A 16,189-nucleotide genomic window follows, 5' to 3' on the forward strand; every position below is an offset into this window, starting at 1 on the left:
TTTTCAAATCCTTTTCAAGATGAACAACTTAGCAGGACTTGGGTTCTGTGGACATAGCCTTTGAGAATCCAGGGGTACTATTTCCCCACCATGGCAGAGCATGAAAGTAAAACTTAAAAGTATGATAATTAAGTATTTTTTCAAAATTATTTAAATCAGTGATTGAAGTCCTGTGATTAAATGACTAGACAATTGTTCTTAGGGTCAGGGTCTCACTTCTGAGATATTGATTGTGTGACCCTAGATTTAAAAAAAAATAACCTCTTAGCAACTTTCTAAGACTAGATGATGTAGAGAAGGTGTCAATCAGCATTGGTAAAGGGAATTGTCTAATGGAAAATTATTTATACCAACAAAAGACCAATCAGATAAGTATATCTATCAGAAATTTCTGATTCCATTCCATTTTTCTCCAATCAATTAAAGGCTTTGAAATAATCAGGGTACTGCAAAAATTGTAAAGCATTATTAAATGCATCAGAAAAAGTCATTAATAGACCTAATTGTCAAATTAGATGTTTACATATAACATATCATATTGCTATTATAACAACTTTTTTCTTAATTGTGTAAATCTATTTTGAGTAAATAAATGCACACCAAGTCAGTGGATTTGTTCATTGCTCTGCTTGGCCCAGGGATTTGACCAAGGACAACCCTCCTCTGGAAGGAAGGCAGTGCAGACAACTGGAATAGCCGGAGATGAGGGACTTTCAGATAAGAAAATGAGGTGGATGAATTGTTCAACATCCTTTCATGCTTTTTAGGAGTTATGGAGATATAGAAAGCGGAACTATATGGGGCTATTATCTATGATGTAGAAGAGGAACACAAGCAAGAAAAATAAAAACCTCAGAATGATTTTTTTAAAAACCCAGAATGATTAAGGAAATGTTGACAAAGTTCTTTTAAAAACAAACAATGCACTTATTCAAATGATTTATAAAATCTTCATGTATGAATACAAAATTTGGAAAAAAATTCATAACTGATTTGTTTGATCTGATCCAAACATGGAAGAGGAGTGAATAAGGAACTGTGTGCACTGTCATTTGATGAATCAGGCAAAGTAGAATCACTGAGAATTTCAAACCCTGCCACCCCCACCATACCCATCAACATAAACACTAACTTAATAATAATCGTGTATTAGCATCTTCATTTATTCATTCATTCCAACATTTATCAAACACCTCTGTGCAATGGACCATACTTCAAAATTAACCAAAATACCAGAGTATTTTGTCTTTCATGGTGCCACCTCATAAAAATGCCATGTTCCTCCTTAGTCCTATTCTGGAAGGTCACTGCCATGTTGCCGTTTCACTGTGCATGAACAAACGAGGAAACAGAAATACAGCGGGTGAGTCAAATGTTCAACATCAGTCTGTAAAAGCATAGCGCCTGCTGGTGCAAAAAGAACCATTCAGAGATATTTGAAGAGAGACTAAAAATCAGAATAAGCCAGCTTTTAATCAAGCAAAACCAAATTTATATTCATTCTTTCTAAAAATAAAATTAGACTTTTCCAACCCTTTACATCTGCATTTAATAATATTTTCTAAACAAAATACAGATGCTATAACATTGCAAGTGACTGTCTATCATGTACAGCATACGATATGTTCATTGTTTACATTTATGTCAGTTCTAATTTGGTCATTGGTACTCGACTCATTACTTTAACATAGGACTTAGAATAAATTTTCCACAATTGACTATAAACATTAAGATGCTGTCTTAAAACTGCTCTGCTAGAAACTGTATAGAATATACAGAATTACAAAGTCAAGGTTTTTTTTTTTGTGGTTTTGATTTTTTTTTTTAATCAAAATATACAACCCTCCCCCAAAACGAACACAAGCTATCAGCATTTTTATTTTTATTTTTATTTACGAATGATACAATTATAGAAAATATCTGTAAAATTATCTTTTCATGTATAAATATTCTGCCATATTTACTTTGGTCTAGAATTATCAGCGTACAAGTCCACTTAGAAAATATCCCACATGTGCAGACTGGAAGAATTCACTACTGATAATAGTGACTTCACAACTTGCATTGTCTGAAGCCAAAGGAACTAATGAAATAAAATACTTGTCCTGGACACATAGCCCTCATCTAGGGTAGCATGAATCAGTGGACCACAGGATTAACTATCCAATACTGTAGGTATTATTTCAACAAAGACTTTTTAGCTCAGTCTCTTACAAAACTTTTAAAACAAAACCCAAAGTAAATGACTAGTGCATGTATGTTATGTATAAAAGAACACGTAAATTCACTTGTATTTTGCCCTTTATAATACTGCATGAAAGTGAAAGTGGAAACAAGGAGGTTAATGAGGCTGCAGTATTGTGGTTAATAGCAAAGCACTACAAAATGAAAGGTCAGCTTCCATCCCATCCTTTTCTGGATTTTTAAGATGCGTTCTTGCCTGCCCAGTGTAACTAAAGTCCTCTTCAAAAGACTTCAGAGTAGAATGAAGGAGATCGTCCTGCAGATGGCAGTGCCAGATACCATCCCGGAGGGCCCCATGTACTCCCAAATGATTTCAGGGATTGCAGGGCACCCCTTGAGCTTTTGGATGATGGCTTCTAGATGTGGCTTTTATGTGAAGGGACAAGTTGGGAATGTATCCTCTCTTTGGCAGGTACAGAAAATCAGAACCGTCTAGGGAAGAAACGACGTGAACCTCTTTAATATAACAACCACGTGCAGCAACTAGTCAGTCTTTGGGGGAAAAACATTAAGGGTGCTCGTCAGCTGGAAATGATGTCAGGGGACACACAGAGGTCTCTGGCAGGGTATCTGTTACCTAAGACTGAAAAGAGGCATCTGGATCGGTGGTTTAATTTCACAGGAGTCAGAGAAGTAGGGGAGCAGAAAGCCTCTTTCGTCCTTCAACATCCCACCTTTCCACACATGATCCAGGAGTCAAATAGTGCTAACGCTTCGATTTAGGAGATTGTTTCGCTTCCTCTGGCCGATCCAGGTGGATCCGTGAAGACAGAAATTCCAGTTTCCCCAAGTATCTCATCCTTGCCAAGTAGCTCATGTAGACTCCCTAATCTTTCCACAAGAAGGCCCATGGTGAAGAGACTGGATCTTGTGGCACAATAGAAAGCTTGGCAGTTCTACCAGGAGCTCACTTTTCTTTAAGCATTTCAGTTCATTGGCTAGTAGAACTGGGGAAGTCACATTTTGTTTGAGCTCTTGAGATTGAAGGGGCCGGCCTTGAAATGGTAGCCTTCTGAGATCTGAATGGTCCCTGCAAAACTGCACACATGTCCAGCCAAATCTGACCCTTCTTCATCTCCGAAGTGAGATGAGATATTCAGAAGCTATCCCGAGCAGTTTAAATAGCTGCTGGTACATTCAGTAGTGTGATAAAACAAGCTTTGGGGATACCACGTCGATCACGGATGTCAAGATCTCCAGAGTGGATCAGCCAGAACTTCAAAGAGAGCAGCGTTATCCAGTAGCACACGCTGTGTTCTTAAGTTAGGTGTTTGGTCATACCCAAAATACCCTTTATTATTTTTTCCCAAATTCTCATTTAGAGACCTATTTTCCCTCCATCACTTTCATTTTCTAACTGGACAGTGTAAAACTACGGGGTGCATGTTATTTTTACAAGGTTTGTTTTACAAGAAGACGACGAATGTATGCTTTTCTCTCCTCACCTCATAATTTTCCCCCAACCGTGTAGAATTTCATACAACATCCAGAGTTTATCTTTTGAAAATTTTAACAGTATTGAAATTGGATGGGAGGGGGAAAGCACTGATGACTTATTTCATTCACCTTTTAACACACTGGTGAATTTGACATTCTCACGGCATCTGAACTCTTTATCTTCTTTTAAGTGATTCAAGTTCAGTATTTCATAGCCAGTTTGGCAGCTCCTAACAATGCTCAACAGAAAGAGCATTAGACTGATTGTTTTTCTTTTTCAAATTACAAAGTACCCACTGGCAGAATTATCGTGGCTAAGACTCTCAGTTACCCCTGCACGATACTTGGGGAATACGAAGCCTCAGTTTTTATGTTCTGGTGCGTTTTGCTTTTCTAGTTAATGCTGAAACCTATGGATAGGAAGAAAAAGTGTCATGTTTCAGGAACTTACACAATTTTGATTTCCTCTATACTTCACCCATTTTTGTCTGTCACCTAAAATGAAAAAGAAAAGCTTTGTCTATTGGGTCTCCCACCACAGTCAGTCAAAGGAGAACATCTTCAGACATAGTATGTAGGGTTTCCTTCATTTTGTTTCCAGCTGAGTCAGTGAAATGTTGATTCTCCAAGGACTTAGGGATTTCATTGCCCCCACCCTCTTTTTTCTCGGAGGGATTGGGACTTTTGAATAAATGTTTCTTTTGGTGCATTCCCAGGGCGGCTGCTGTTTTGCAAATTTTGGGGCACTGAAAGCAGGCGTAGCCCTTTCCATTATGCTCATGGATGTGCTTCTGCTCATGATTCCTTTTGGTGGACAGATACAGAAAGCTCTGCAAACAGAACTGACAACGATAACGTTTCTCACCTGTGTGGATTCTTTCATGGATTTTGAGGGTTTCATTTAAAGTGAACGCCTTACTGCAATACTGACAGACGAATTCTTTGACCCCAAGATGAATGCGTTCGTGTTTCTGTAAGTTCCCCTGAACTGAAAAACACCTTCCACATGTTTTGCAAGAGTAAGGCTTCTCTCCAGTGTGACATCTCATGTGCATTTTGAGATTGGAAGGGCTCTGGAATTGCTTTTGGCACAGTTCACAAATATGAGGCTTGGATGTGGTATGGTGCCAGTGGGTCTGCCCTTGCTGTCCAGGAGTTGCTTTATCCCCAATACAAAGCTCACAGTGAAGATTGGGCATCTCTTTATTTTCTTCTCCTTCGGTGACTTTTTCCTTCGGGCTCTTTTTCACGGTAGAGTCGATGTCACTAGAGTTCACCTGTTCGCCGCTTGGGCTCCTGTTTCCGTGCCTTTTCTTCCATTTGACCTTCTTCATCTTCTTTAATTGTTTGGATTTCTTCTTGGGTTTGTAATTGTAATACGGGCGCCACGGCTTGTCCGAGGAATCCTGGTCACTCCCTTCATCAAACATTTCACTCATTTCCACACATTCGGATCGGCTGCGTCTGGCTGGGCTTCTCTCTTTTGGTTCAGTTACGCTTTCTTGAAATGTACTTTCTTCCTGCGTCTCATGTTTGGATCTTCTCCCCCTTCTGTAAAATAGTTTGGACCCTAAAATGTGTCTCTTCACGATCGCCTCATTCCCAATTTTGACCGTTATCTGGCAGAGAGGCGCAACATTACTGTTGGTTGATGTTCCAGGCAAGGCGGGTTTTGCGATATATGTTTCAGTTTTACTGGTTTCCTCCACAACGCTAGTAGTGCTTTTACTCAAAGGAGCTGCAGAACTCGCAGCATATTTTGCCTCCTCGAGTGTTTCTGCCCTGTTGTAGGGGGTGATTTTTTTCTTCTCTTTCAGGCTTTTGACCTTGCCGGGGACTTTTCCGAGGTTCTCCGAGTGCTTGCTGTCATCTCTTGGGGAATGGTTAACAGCGGGACTCGAAGAGATGGCGTTGCTGCTCGTCATGGCAGCGACTGCATTACTGTGCATTATCACTGAGGAAACCCGGCTGCTGTGAACAATGACAGATGGAGCTGAACTGCTGTAGCTGATGACCGATGTGGCATTTTCGCTGACATTACTGTAGGATGGAATTGTCATGTCACCTCCTCCCTGTGAGCCAGAAGTGAGACTTTTTCCCCCTGCGGGAACTGGCTTCTCAGCAGGAATAAAGTTATTTTTAGCAGGGCTCAGCAGCCCTCCTCCTCCTCCTCCTTCCTCTTCTCCTCCTCCTCCTCCTTCTCCTCTACCTCCTCCTCCTCCTCCTTCTCCCCATGAGGCTCCATTTTGAGAATCTGTAGCTTGCTGCGTTTCTTTACCCAAAGGAGCACTGGGTAAAGCAGTTGTACTATCTGACATCATATTCACATTGTCTTGGAAAGTCAAAGTAGTCAATTCAGAGCTTCTTGGATTCTTAATAATGCAGGAACTCGGAGCAGCCTCAGCAGGCTGGCTGTTTTCTGGTGGATTTTCATAGGATGTAGTTTTGTAGCTCTTATAGGGAGCCCTTTTGCACTTCATAGGCAGCAGTCTGTAAAGCTTATAAGGATAGATATTGGGCTTCAGGCCTCCGTTGGCTGTCTTCTTATTCACGGGAAGCCGATGGTCAATTGCGTGGAAGGATTTCTGATGGTTCTTGAGGATATAGTAAGTCATGAAAGTCTCCAGGCAGAAGATGCACTGATACCGCCTCTCTCCGGTGTGCCAGATTTCATGCCTGGTCCTGTATTCTGCCAGAGCAAACACTTTGCTGCAGTAGTGACAAGGATAGGTTCTCCTCCACGAGTGGACGTTGGCGTGTCTTCGGAGGCTAGATATAGTGACGTAGCTACGCTTGCACACGACACATGTGTAGAGTACTTGCCCATCCACAACCTTCACCGTGTGCTCCACGTCTGCCAAGGTCCGGCTTGTGCCCGAATGTTCCCCCATCTTGTTGTCAGCCGACTGCATTTCAGGGCTTTTGTAGGAACCTTCAGTTTTTCCATCTGGAGTTGAAAAGGTAGCTTGGTTTCCCCCAGGAATAGGAGGACGGTCCGAGTTCATACAGATCTGCTCATGCTTGTCCAACCTGTTGGAAGTAGTAAATTGTTTGTCGCAGTATTTGCACACGAAAGCATCCTGAGGCTTTGTGTGGAGCTGCAGGTGGGACTCCAGTAAAGCCTGATTTTCAAATGATTTGGAGCAAAAAGTGCAGTCGTAAACAGAAGGAGGTGGAGGAAGAGGAGGAGGAAGAGAAGGAAGAGGAGGAGGAGGAAGAGGAGGAAGGGGAGGAAGGGGAGGAAGAGAAGGAAGAGAAGGAAGAGAAGGAAGAGAAGAAAGAGAAGGAAGAGAAGAAGGAGGAGGAGGAAGAGGAGGAAGAGGAGGAAGAGAAGGAAGAGAAGGAAGAGAAGGAAGAGAAGAAAGAGGAGGAAGAGGAGGCAGAGGAGGAGGAGGAAGAGGAGGAAGAGGAGAAAGAGAAGGAAGAGAAGGAAGAGAAGGAGGAGGAAGAGGAGGAAGAGGAGGAAGAGAAGGAAGAGAAGGAAGAGAAGGAGGAGGAGGAGGAGGAGGAGGAAGGGCAGGAGGGGGAGGAGGTGTGGATTCAGGAATGTTAGCAGGTGGATTTTCATCTTCCCTGGGAAACTGGTTGTCTTCTTGACTCTTGTGAGAATCTGAAACGGAAGTAATGGCTGGTTCTGGGGGTTTTTCTTGATGAACCTCTGTATTGGGTCCTTTAGGGGGTGCTACTTTTGCCACTGCTGAACTGGAAGCTTGAGGTCCTGGGGGTGTCTTGGGGGTCCTGCATGTCTGTGTCTTTGCTGGCCCCTCATCAGAATGCTCTTCACTTCTCACAAAAGATGGGCTGGCAGCAGACTCGTATGGAGGACGACCTTGAAAAGCATCCATTGCTGATGGGACGGCGTAGGAATGTTCGGCTAGTGTCCTGACCGGTTCAGCCTCATTGCAACCATCATTCCTTTCTAGGTCAAAGTTGGGTGTTCTCATTGAATCCGAGACTTTTTTGAAACTCGCCCTCAAGTCCAGGGGAGAAAACATATTGTTATTATTTTCTGTTTCGAAGATGGAAAATGCATTCGTGATTCTTGGTCCATTGGTAATAGTTGGTTCATCGGATAATTTTTCATTCTTTTCTTCCTTAACCACACCCTTCTCTGTTATGCAAAATACATAGGGACCTGGAGAGTTTGAGAAATTGCTATCTGTAAGATCTTCCAGAAATGATATTCCCAGCTTTTTTCCTGCAGCTGCAAGATCAGTCACTGTTTCCTGTCTCTTCACAACAACCGTGGAACTGTAGATATAATTAAGTATTTCTGTAAACACTTCAGCCTTGAGGTCATCCAACTGCAGGACGTGACTGGAAATGCAGATAGTACGACTCCAAAATATATTTTTGAAATAAAGGCTTGAAGCTGCCAGGACATTGCTGTGAGCTTTAAATTTGGTGTCCTCCACGATGATAGTGACATCACACAAAATTCCCCGAATTCGTTGTTCATTTAAGATGGAGAGCACTGTGTCACTGTGAAAGTCATCTTTGAGGTCCTTTGAGTGGGACATGACTGTCATCTGGAATGACAAAAGGAAAATGGTAACTAGCATGTTCAGAAATAGGGAATTTTTTCTTGACTGTTAATAATAAAATACACTCTAGCATTTATCCCAGAAGCATCAGTGAAAGTTTAGATTGTTGTTGTTTATTTTTTTTAAGCTGGAATTTATCTTCCTTTTTAGAAAGTGTGTTGATATATGGTTCGAAGATAGCTGGATAAAATCCCTGACCTGGAGTCAGGAAAACCTGAATTTGAATCCAGTTTCAGATACTTCCTAGTTGTGTAATCTTGGTTAAGTCAATTAAACTTTGCCTCAGTTTCCTCATCTGTAAAATGGAATAACAACAGCACCTACAAAAATATAGGTGAGGATCAAATGAAATCATAATTGTATAGGGCTTAGAACTGTGTCTGGTACATAACATAAATGCTAGCTTTTTTTAAAAAAATGGCAACTAGGTGGTACAGTGGATAGAGTACTGCGCCTGTGGTCAGGAAGATTTGTCTTCCTGAGTCCAAATCTGGCCTAAGATATTTATTAGCTATGTGACCTTGGATAACGCTGCTTGCCTCAGTTTCCTCATCTGTAAAATGAGCTACAGAAGGAAATGCAAACTACTCCCGTGTCTCTGCCAAGAAGACCCCAAATGGAGTCTTGAAGAGTTTGACAGAACTGAAAAACAACTCAATAACCACAACAAAAAAACACCAAAAACCAGTTTATTGGTTGTTGACAGATAGGAGGGAAGTATCTTTTATCTTTAAATAATAGTGACCACCATATTTGACCAGAGTTTTGCTTCCTTTGAAGGTTAGCTTTATTTACATTGTTGTTCACCTGCCTTTGATCACCCTCATTATACTGTTGATCTCAGAGATTTAGGAAACAGCAATAGCAAAGCCCCCTTATCTTATTTCTTAAACAAATGTTAATAGCTAGGTATTAGACTGCTCTTCCTCTCAATTTCTCCTTCCCATCAGAAAGTGTAATTACTAAGTATCAGGATTAGCAGACTCACTAAGTGGATTTGTTACCAATTTTAGGAAAGTTTCTTTAGTAGGTTGATTTTGATTTGGGCTGGAGGAGAGGAGTGGTGAGTTTGATCTGCTGTCACTAAATTTCCTCACCATCATCTTCCTGTATTTTTCCAAAATTGAATTTCTCTGATGTGTCCACAGTCCATAGAAAAATAAGAACTAGCTCAAAAGGGAATCTTTCCTAAGAGACTAACTGGATGAAAAACAAAAACAAAATTCCTCCAGACATTGGATAAATCAAATGCTTCATCCTCCCTTGGACTCTTTCCACCTTTATGTGGCAATTGGTAATCTTTTAAAAACTTTAGTTACTTTGATCACCAAGGAGTAGCTTTTATTTACAGAGTTGGCAGAAAAGAGTTGAAAACATAAAAGCAATAAACTATACTTAATTCTGAACAAATGTTTTATGTTAGTTATAACAGAAAGATTGAGAAACTGACTTTCTTGCTATTCCTTTATGGAAATCAATAAAAGACTGTGCATGCATTGGGTCAAATCTCAGTTACTGGAATTCAGATTTTTGTGTTTTATTATTCATTCATTCACTCATTTATTAATTTATTTAATGACTATCTGCTATGTCCAAGACAGAGTGTTAGGCGTTCTGGGAATAGCAATATGAGGAATGACATAAATAGCCTTTACCTTCAGATAATTTGAAGTCAGTCAGTCCCATTGTTGGAGTTCATTCATTCAATAAACATTAATTAAGTATCTACTATGTGCCAAGAACTATGCTAAATAAATATTGAGTTTAGAAAAAGAAGCAAAAGATAGTCCCTGATTCGATGCCCAACTTACAAAATAAAAAACTTGAAAAAGAAATGGAAATTGTAGATAAAATTCTAAAATTCATCTTTATCAATGTCCTTCTCCAAAGTGTCAACTTACCAATATTTGCTAATCCCTAGAATTCCCTTTTAAAAAGTCAAATGAGATAAAAAAAATTAATAGGACTAAAAAGCAAGCATTTGTGGTTAAAAAGAGACAAGAATAAAAAACTAAAATCAAAACAACTCCAAGGATTTTATCAAGTGTATCTGCTTCAAGGAAAATAAAAATATGACAAACTCAGAGAGATTCATCACAATGACAATTTTTCTCACAAAACCCTCAATTTTTTGGCCTTATTGAATATTTACTCCCAGCTTTCTTTAGATATGTTATCTTTTAATGTATAGAAATAATCCAGATAAAGGGTTGAAGATGGAAAGAACTTTAGAGATCTTCCAGTCCCACTCATTTCTCCAGATGAGAATTGCGAGAAAAGAGGTCTTAATGTATTTTCAGCTTTGTGCATAATACAGAATTTCTGAGGCAGGTTTAGCCAAAGAGTCCTAGAAATGGAACTCACTCTCACCCCTGACCACTGTTTCTTTCCTCTTCATGTCAATGATGTGAACAACATTTGTGGGGAAAAGATCTGCCACTTCAACACCACCAATACCAACTGTTATAAATCCAGAACCTCAGGAATAGTAGTGCTTCCCCAGACTACCAACCAGTCTTTCCCACCTGGCCCCCACACCCATAATCCAGTGGAGCAACTCTTTTGGGGAAAGAACATGCTATTCCCATCATTATTAGTTTCACCTGCTGAACATCTGCCTCCAAATGGATAAGCAAATAAAATCTTGGACAGCCAGTACTCTCTGGATGGGTAGCAAAGGATCTAAAGGGAGAACCAAGGGTGTCATATATCACAGAGGTGAACCACTGCTACCATATTCCCCCAGACTCTATTTCTAAATATTACAAGAACCTATACCCAAGAACCCCAGAAATATCAGTGCCCTTCTAGGTCCCTGGTATTGCTCGCAGCACAGACCCAATAACCATAGTTTAACGAGAGCAAACTTTGTGGAAATGGAATTTGTCCATTAACTTTATAGGTTGCTATAGCTCCCACTTGCTCTGTAGCCACAATGGTTGAAGACACAGAAAAGAAAGCCTTCCCTCCTTCTTGGCAAACATTTCAACATATATATTTTTATCAATGGAAATGACATTTTAAAAGGTGCCTTTACACCATAAGGAACACTGGACTTTCCATCTGACTTGTGTCTGAATCCTTTAAAACTTGTCACCTTCTGGCAACTAAAAGTGAGATTCAGAGACCAGGGTGACTTTATTGCATTCCAATTTACAAAGACAGAACTCTGCACATAGTAAACACTTAGTAAAAGTTTTCGTAGTCCTTCACTCGAAGATGAAACAACTGAAGCTCTATGATTTGATCCAAACCTCACAGTGAGTAAGTGACTGAGTTGGGACTTAAACTCGCTCCCTAATCATTAACTGTGAGACAGAGAAACTTCATTTGTGGACCTGTGTAACTTAAAGCTGAAAGCTGGAGTAGCAATGATCACTTTAAAAGAATAATAAGGCAACTCAATGGGAAAATCAGATGTGATTGACACAAATGTCATTTTTTACCCAACTTTTTAGGGACCATATCTATTGGGCAAAACTAGACATTTGCATAGCTGCTCACTAGCTGCAATGGTATTATTGAGAGAACATTCCAAATAATTTTTTAAATTATATTTTGCATGACTTCAGATGCATAATGGGTAACATATTTTTGGTCTTTTCAAGGGGAGGGGAGTAAAGAGAGGGAGAGAATTTGGAATCAAAAATTTTAAAATGGATATTTTAAAAAGAGAGAAAACATTCCTAAGTGAGAAACAGGCAATTGACAAAGCCCCCAAAGGGAAAGAGAACACATTTTCTTAGCCTTTTTTTCCCTCCATGGTTAATATTCCCATTATTCTGAATTTATATTTTCATAGTATCCTTGGTGAATGAATGCCAATTTTTTTTTTTTATTGAACCCATAATTTCATTGGAATAGTTGTTCAGTCTTCTTCAGTTGTGTCTCACTCTTTGTGGATCTCACTCAGGGTTTTCTTGGCAAAGATACTAGAGTGGTTTGCCATTTCCTTCTCCAGATCATTTTACAGAGGAGGAAACTGAGGCAAACAGGGATAAGTGACTTGTCCATGGTCGCACAGCTACTAAGTGTCTGTGGTGTGGATTTGAACTCGGAAGGATGAATCTCCCTGACTACAGAGCTAGCACTCCAGGCACTATGGTATCCCCTAGCTACCCCAACCATAACAACATAATTTCATTAGAATTAGAGACATCTAATAAAAACCTCTATCAATGTATATTTGCTCTGTGACTTCTAGTCTTAGAGTAGGCTAGGGACACCAAGAAATTTATTGGTTTGTCTGGGAACGCAGAGCTATATATGTGTCAGAGGCTGAACTTGAACCCACAGCTTCCTCACTCCAAAGTCAGCTCTTCATCTACCCTCACATGCTCTTACTCTATATCTTGCTATATAAGGTGGCACCATGGGGAACAAAGCACAGGGCCAGGAGTCAGGAAAACCTGAATTTAAATTGGACCTCAGATACTTACTTGCTGTGAGATCTTAGCTGGTCACTTAACCCAATTGCCTCATTTGGAATTGGATTTGTTCTGCCTGATCCCAGAAGGCAGAGTCAGGAGAAATGGGCACAATATTCAGAGAGCAGATTTCAACTCAGTGTAAAGGGAAGTCATACTAAAAGTTAGAGCTAACCCAAAATGGAATGGGTTAACTCTAGCCACAGGGTCAGATGACTTTTTGTTTGTTATATCATAACAGCTTCTGATTAAATGTGGATTGGAATAAAGCATTTCCAAAGCTCTTTCCAACTCAGATTCAGTGATTTTTCCCTTCTAGATTCCTAATCTTAAGGCCCAATTCACCCAATCTCCTGGTTGGTTTTATTAAGATTCCTATTTCATGCTGAGTGAAATGAGCAGCACCAGGAGATCATTATATACCTCAACAACGATACTGTATGAAGATGTATTCTGATGGAAGTGGATTTCTTTGACAAAGAGACCTAACTCAGTTTTAATCGATCAATACTGGACAGAAGCAGCTACACCCAAAGAAAGAACACTGGGAAATGCATTTTTATTCTTCTTCCCGGGTTATTTATACCTTCTGAATCCAATTCTCCCTGAGCAACAAGAGAACTGTTCGGTTCTGCACACATATACTGTATCCAAGATCTACTGTAACCTATTTAACATGTATAGGACTGCTTGCTATCTGGGGGAGGGGGTTGAGGGAGGGAGGGGAAAAATCGGAACAGAAGTGAGTGCAAGGGATAATGTTGTAAAAAATTACCCCGGTAAGGGTTCTGTCAATAAAAAGTTATTTAAAAAAAAAAAAAAAGATTCCTATTTCAAATGAAGTAATATTTGCCGGTGCTTAGTATAGTGGCCCGTATATAATAGGCATTTAATAAATGCTTGTTCTCCCCTCCCCCAATTTCATAGGAAATTATGATCTGATCTAGACTTCAAGAGATAAATTAGCAATGGCTAATAATGACCCACATTGAAACTTTAAGGTTTGCAAAGTCCTTTACCCGTTAACAACTCTGGCAAGTCGTTACTATATTATACCCATTTTTTCAGATGAGGGACTTGAATCTGCATTTGAATTCAGGTCTTTCCAACTCCAGGTCCGCTGCTCTATGGTCTTTAGCTGACTCTATGTATATGGGACACAGCTATGGTTTCCTACCTTCTGCCCATGTGTCTAATCTATGATGACCTTTTCTAGACTATAACTTCTTAAGCTCCACATAAAATGACTTGCTTTGTTACTATCAATAACACATCAGGGGACACTTAATTAAATTGTTGTAAGATGATGATGAAAACAAGAGCTTCTGACTCACAGATTGACTGATCTAGGCTCCCAAGTCACCAAGAATAGTCAGCAGTATTAATCAGAAAAGTCACTTGAGCTGGCGCTAAAAAAAATTAGGCCTACTGAAACTCAAGCTCTCCTACAGAAAGTACTAGAGATGAACAGTTTGACTAATTTTTTACCTATTCTAACCTATTAAAAAATTCAAATTTGTCTGTAAATTTTAGAATTTTAAAAAATGTTCCTTTTTACTTGCCAAAGCTAAAACCAACCCAAAACAATGATGTGGACCTTGGCAATTAGACGTCTATGAAACTGATGTAGAATATAAACTAGGCAAAGCCCCCAGGAGACGGAAAGGTCTTTTATGTTGTTGACTTTTTATAGTCAAAGGAGACATCGATGACTATCTGGGTATGTGGGCATACTAAAAAGAACAATGCGTGACCAATAGCTCTTTCTGTCCAGTGCACATGGAGGAAAGTGTTCCTTAATTCCCAGCTACAGCGTCCATTTCTGTTTACTGGTTCTCCTTGCATCACTGACCCCCAATCCCATCCCCCACCTCCTACCTCTCCTGGCACTTCAAAGTCCCCGACAGACCGAAGCTTCCATGTCACCACATGCTCAATTCAGACCAATTCAGTGAAAGTAAGCTCCCCTGGCCGCCTTTCCTGCCTTTCCTCCTGCCTCCACCCCATTTCTCAACATCGCCTTCAGGCATTTGTTGGCCTGCTCTGGGATTGAGTTCAAACTTATGAAGAAACTCCCGGTAATTTGCTGGGGTTATGGGTTTGATTTAATACAACACCATAACACATAAGAGAAACAATGGGGAGCAATGGGTAGAGAACTAGCTTCAGGGGAAAAAAAAAGTTCAAGACCATCATCAATCCGCTTCTCCCGCCCCCAAAATAAATCCCCACAACCCAAACCGTGAGGACAGTGTTCAGTGGGCAAGAGCTTGAACCTCCGAGGGCCTTTAGGTAGGATTCTAAGACTACAAATTGAAGATAAAGCGACAAAATATCCCGTTAGAGAGAGTTTCCCTGCATGGCAGTGCCTCATACCAATGGAATCACAGATCCATAACTTAAAATAACATTCATTCAAATGCCATTCGAAAGTTTTCAAAGCGCTTCACATACTTGATCTTATTTAGTTTCAGAACAACCTTATGAAGATGGTGGTATAGACATTATCATTCTTATTTCCACAGAGAGAAAACACCGAGGAATAAAAAAGTTAAGCGGGCTCTGTCCTTGGTTAGGCAAGTAGCAAAAAGTATCAGAGCCGGCATTCAAATTGAAGTCTTCCCAACTCCAAATCTGACACTTCATACACGGCACTATGCGGCTTCTCTACTGAAATACATATAGGATTTTTTACAAAATTCAAATAATGTTTTCTGTTTAGAATTCTAAAGCCAGAGAAACAAATCTTATCATTTTCATTAATATTGTTAATAATGATAACTGTAATCAACCTAATGAGATAAATTATCTCAACAGTGTAAAGGGAAACATGAGTTTAATTATGCATATTTCACAAGGAACATTTCCCAATATTTAATACATTAAAAAATATCTCTGAGACCTTCCTAAGTGTCAGGCTACTATGATTTTTTCCATTGCAAGTGATCGAGGCATGAAGAAAGTAGGTGATTCCTCTAAGGCCACACAGAAAATCAGTGGCAATGATGACGTGCAAAATTATGTTTTCACGATTCCTAGTCCACCAGACACAAACTGCACTGACACACAGCCACTCTTTCTTTTGCTTCCGATTTCCTTGCATAAAGAAAGGTGGATTTCCCCCCCCCACCTCGTCCCATCACCCCAAACCCCATGAAAATAAGGAGGCACTGTATTAGCATACTGACCTGAAGTTTTGCAAAAGTCAAGATCACTGTCCATTTTGGCCCAGGACAGGTTCCATATCAAAATGGAATCTGCTGGACTGGAAAGCACTCTCTGTGGAAAGTTCACTGACAAAGGAGAACACTTTGCTTCAGGCTATCAGGCCCTACCATCCCACACACATCCTCACAGTAAGTTTTCTTATAGACAGTGTTGGGAGATTACGTCAGACTTGCTCATGTGACAGGGTATTAGAAACACAGGCATCAGATCTCCAAAACAGATTTCAAAACAGAAGCCCTTTATAGCATTGAGCTGAGTCTAGGAAAAGGAAAATCCTCTCCCTTTTGCCGATCAAACACACTAAAAAGG

At 40.1% G+C, this 16,189-nt stretch overlaps 1 protein-coding gene across 1 annotated transcript in view; it reads right to left on the reverse strand.

Moving 5' to 3' along the window:
• Nucleotides 1-1,142: 1,142 nt before the first annotated feature.
• The window catches only part of ZBTB38 (zinc finger and BTB domain containing 38), a 90,811-nt gene continuing 75,764 nt past the window's right edge, over nt 1,143-16,189 (reverse strand). Inside the window, exons 4-5 of the mRNA XM_031957864.1 lie at nt 7,222-8,210; nt 1,143-6,873 (exon numbers count right to left, since the gene is read on the reverse strand). Of these exons, the coding sequence (XP_031813724.1) occupies nt 4,227-6,873; nt 7,222-8,210 (3,636 nt within the window). The 3' untranslated portion in view covers nt 1,143-4,226. The remainder of the gene's footprint in view (nt 6,874-7,221; nt 8,211-16,189) is intronic.

This window comes from Sarcophilus harrisii, chromosome 3, assembly GCF_902635505.1.
Source record: "Sarcophilus harrisii chromosome 3, mSarHar1.11, whole genome shotgun sequence".
Classification (NCBI taxonomy): Eukaryota; Metazoa; Chordata; class Mammalia; order Dasyuromorphia; family Dasyuridae; genus Sarcophilus; species Sarcophilus harrisii.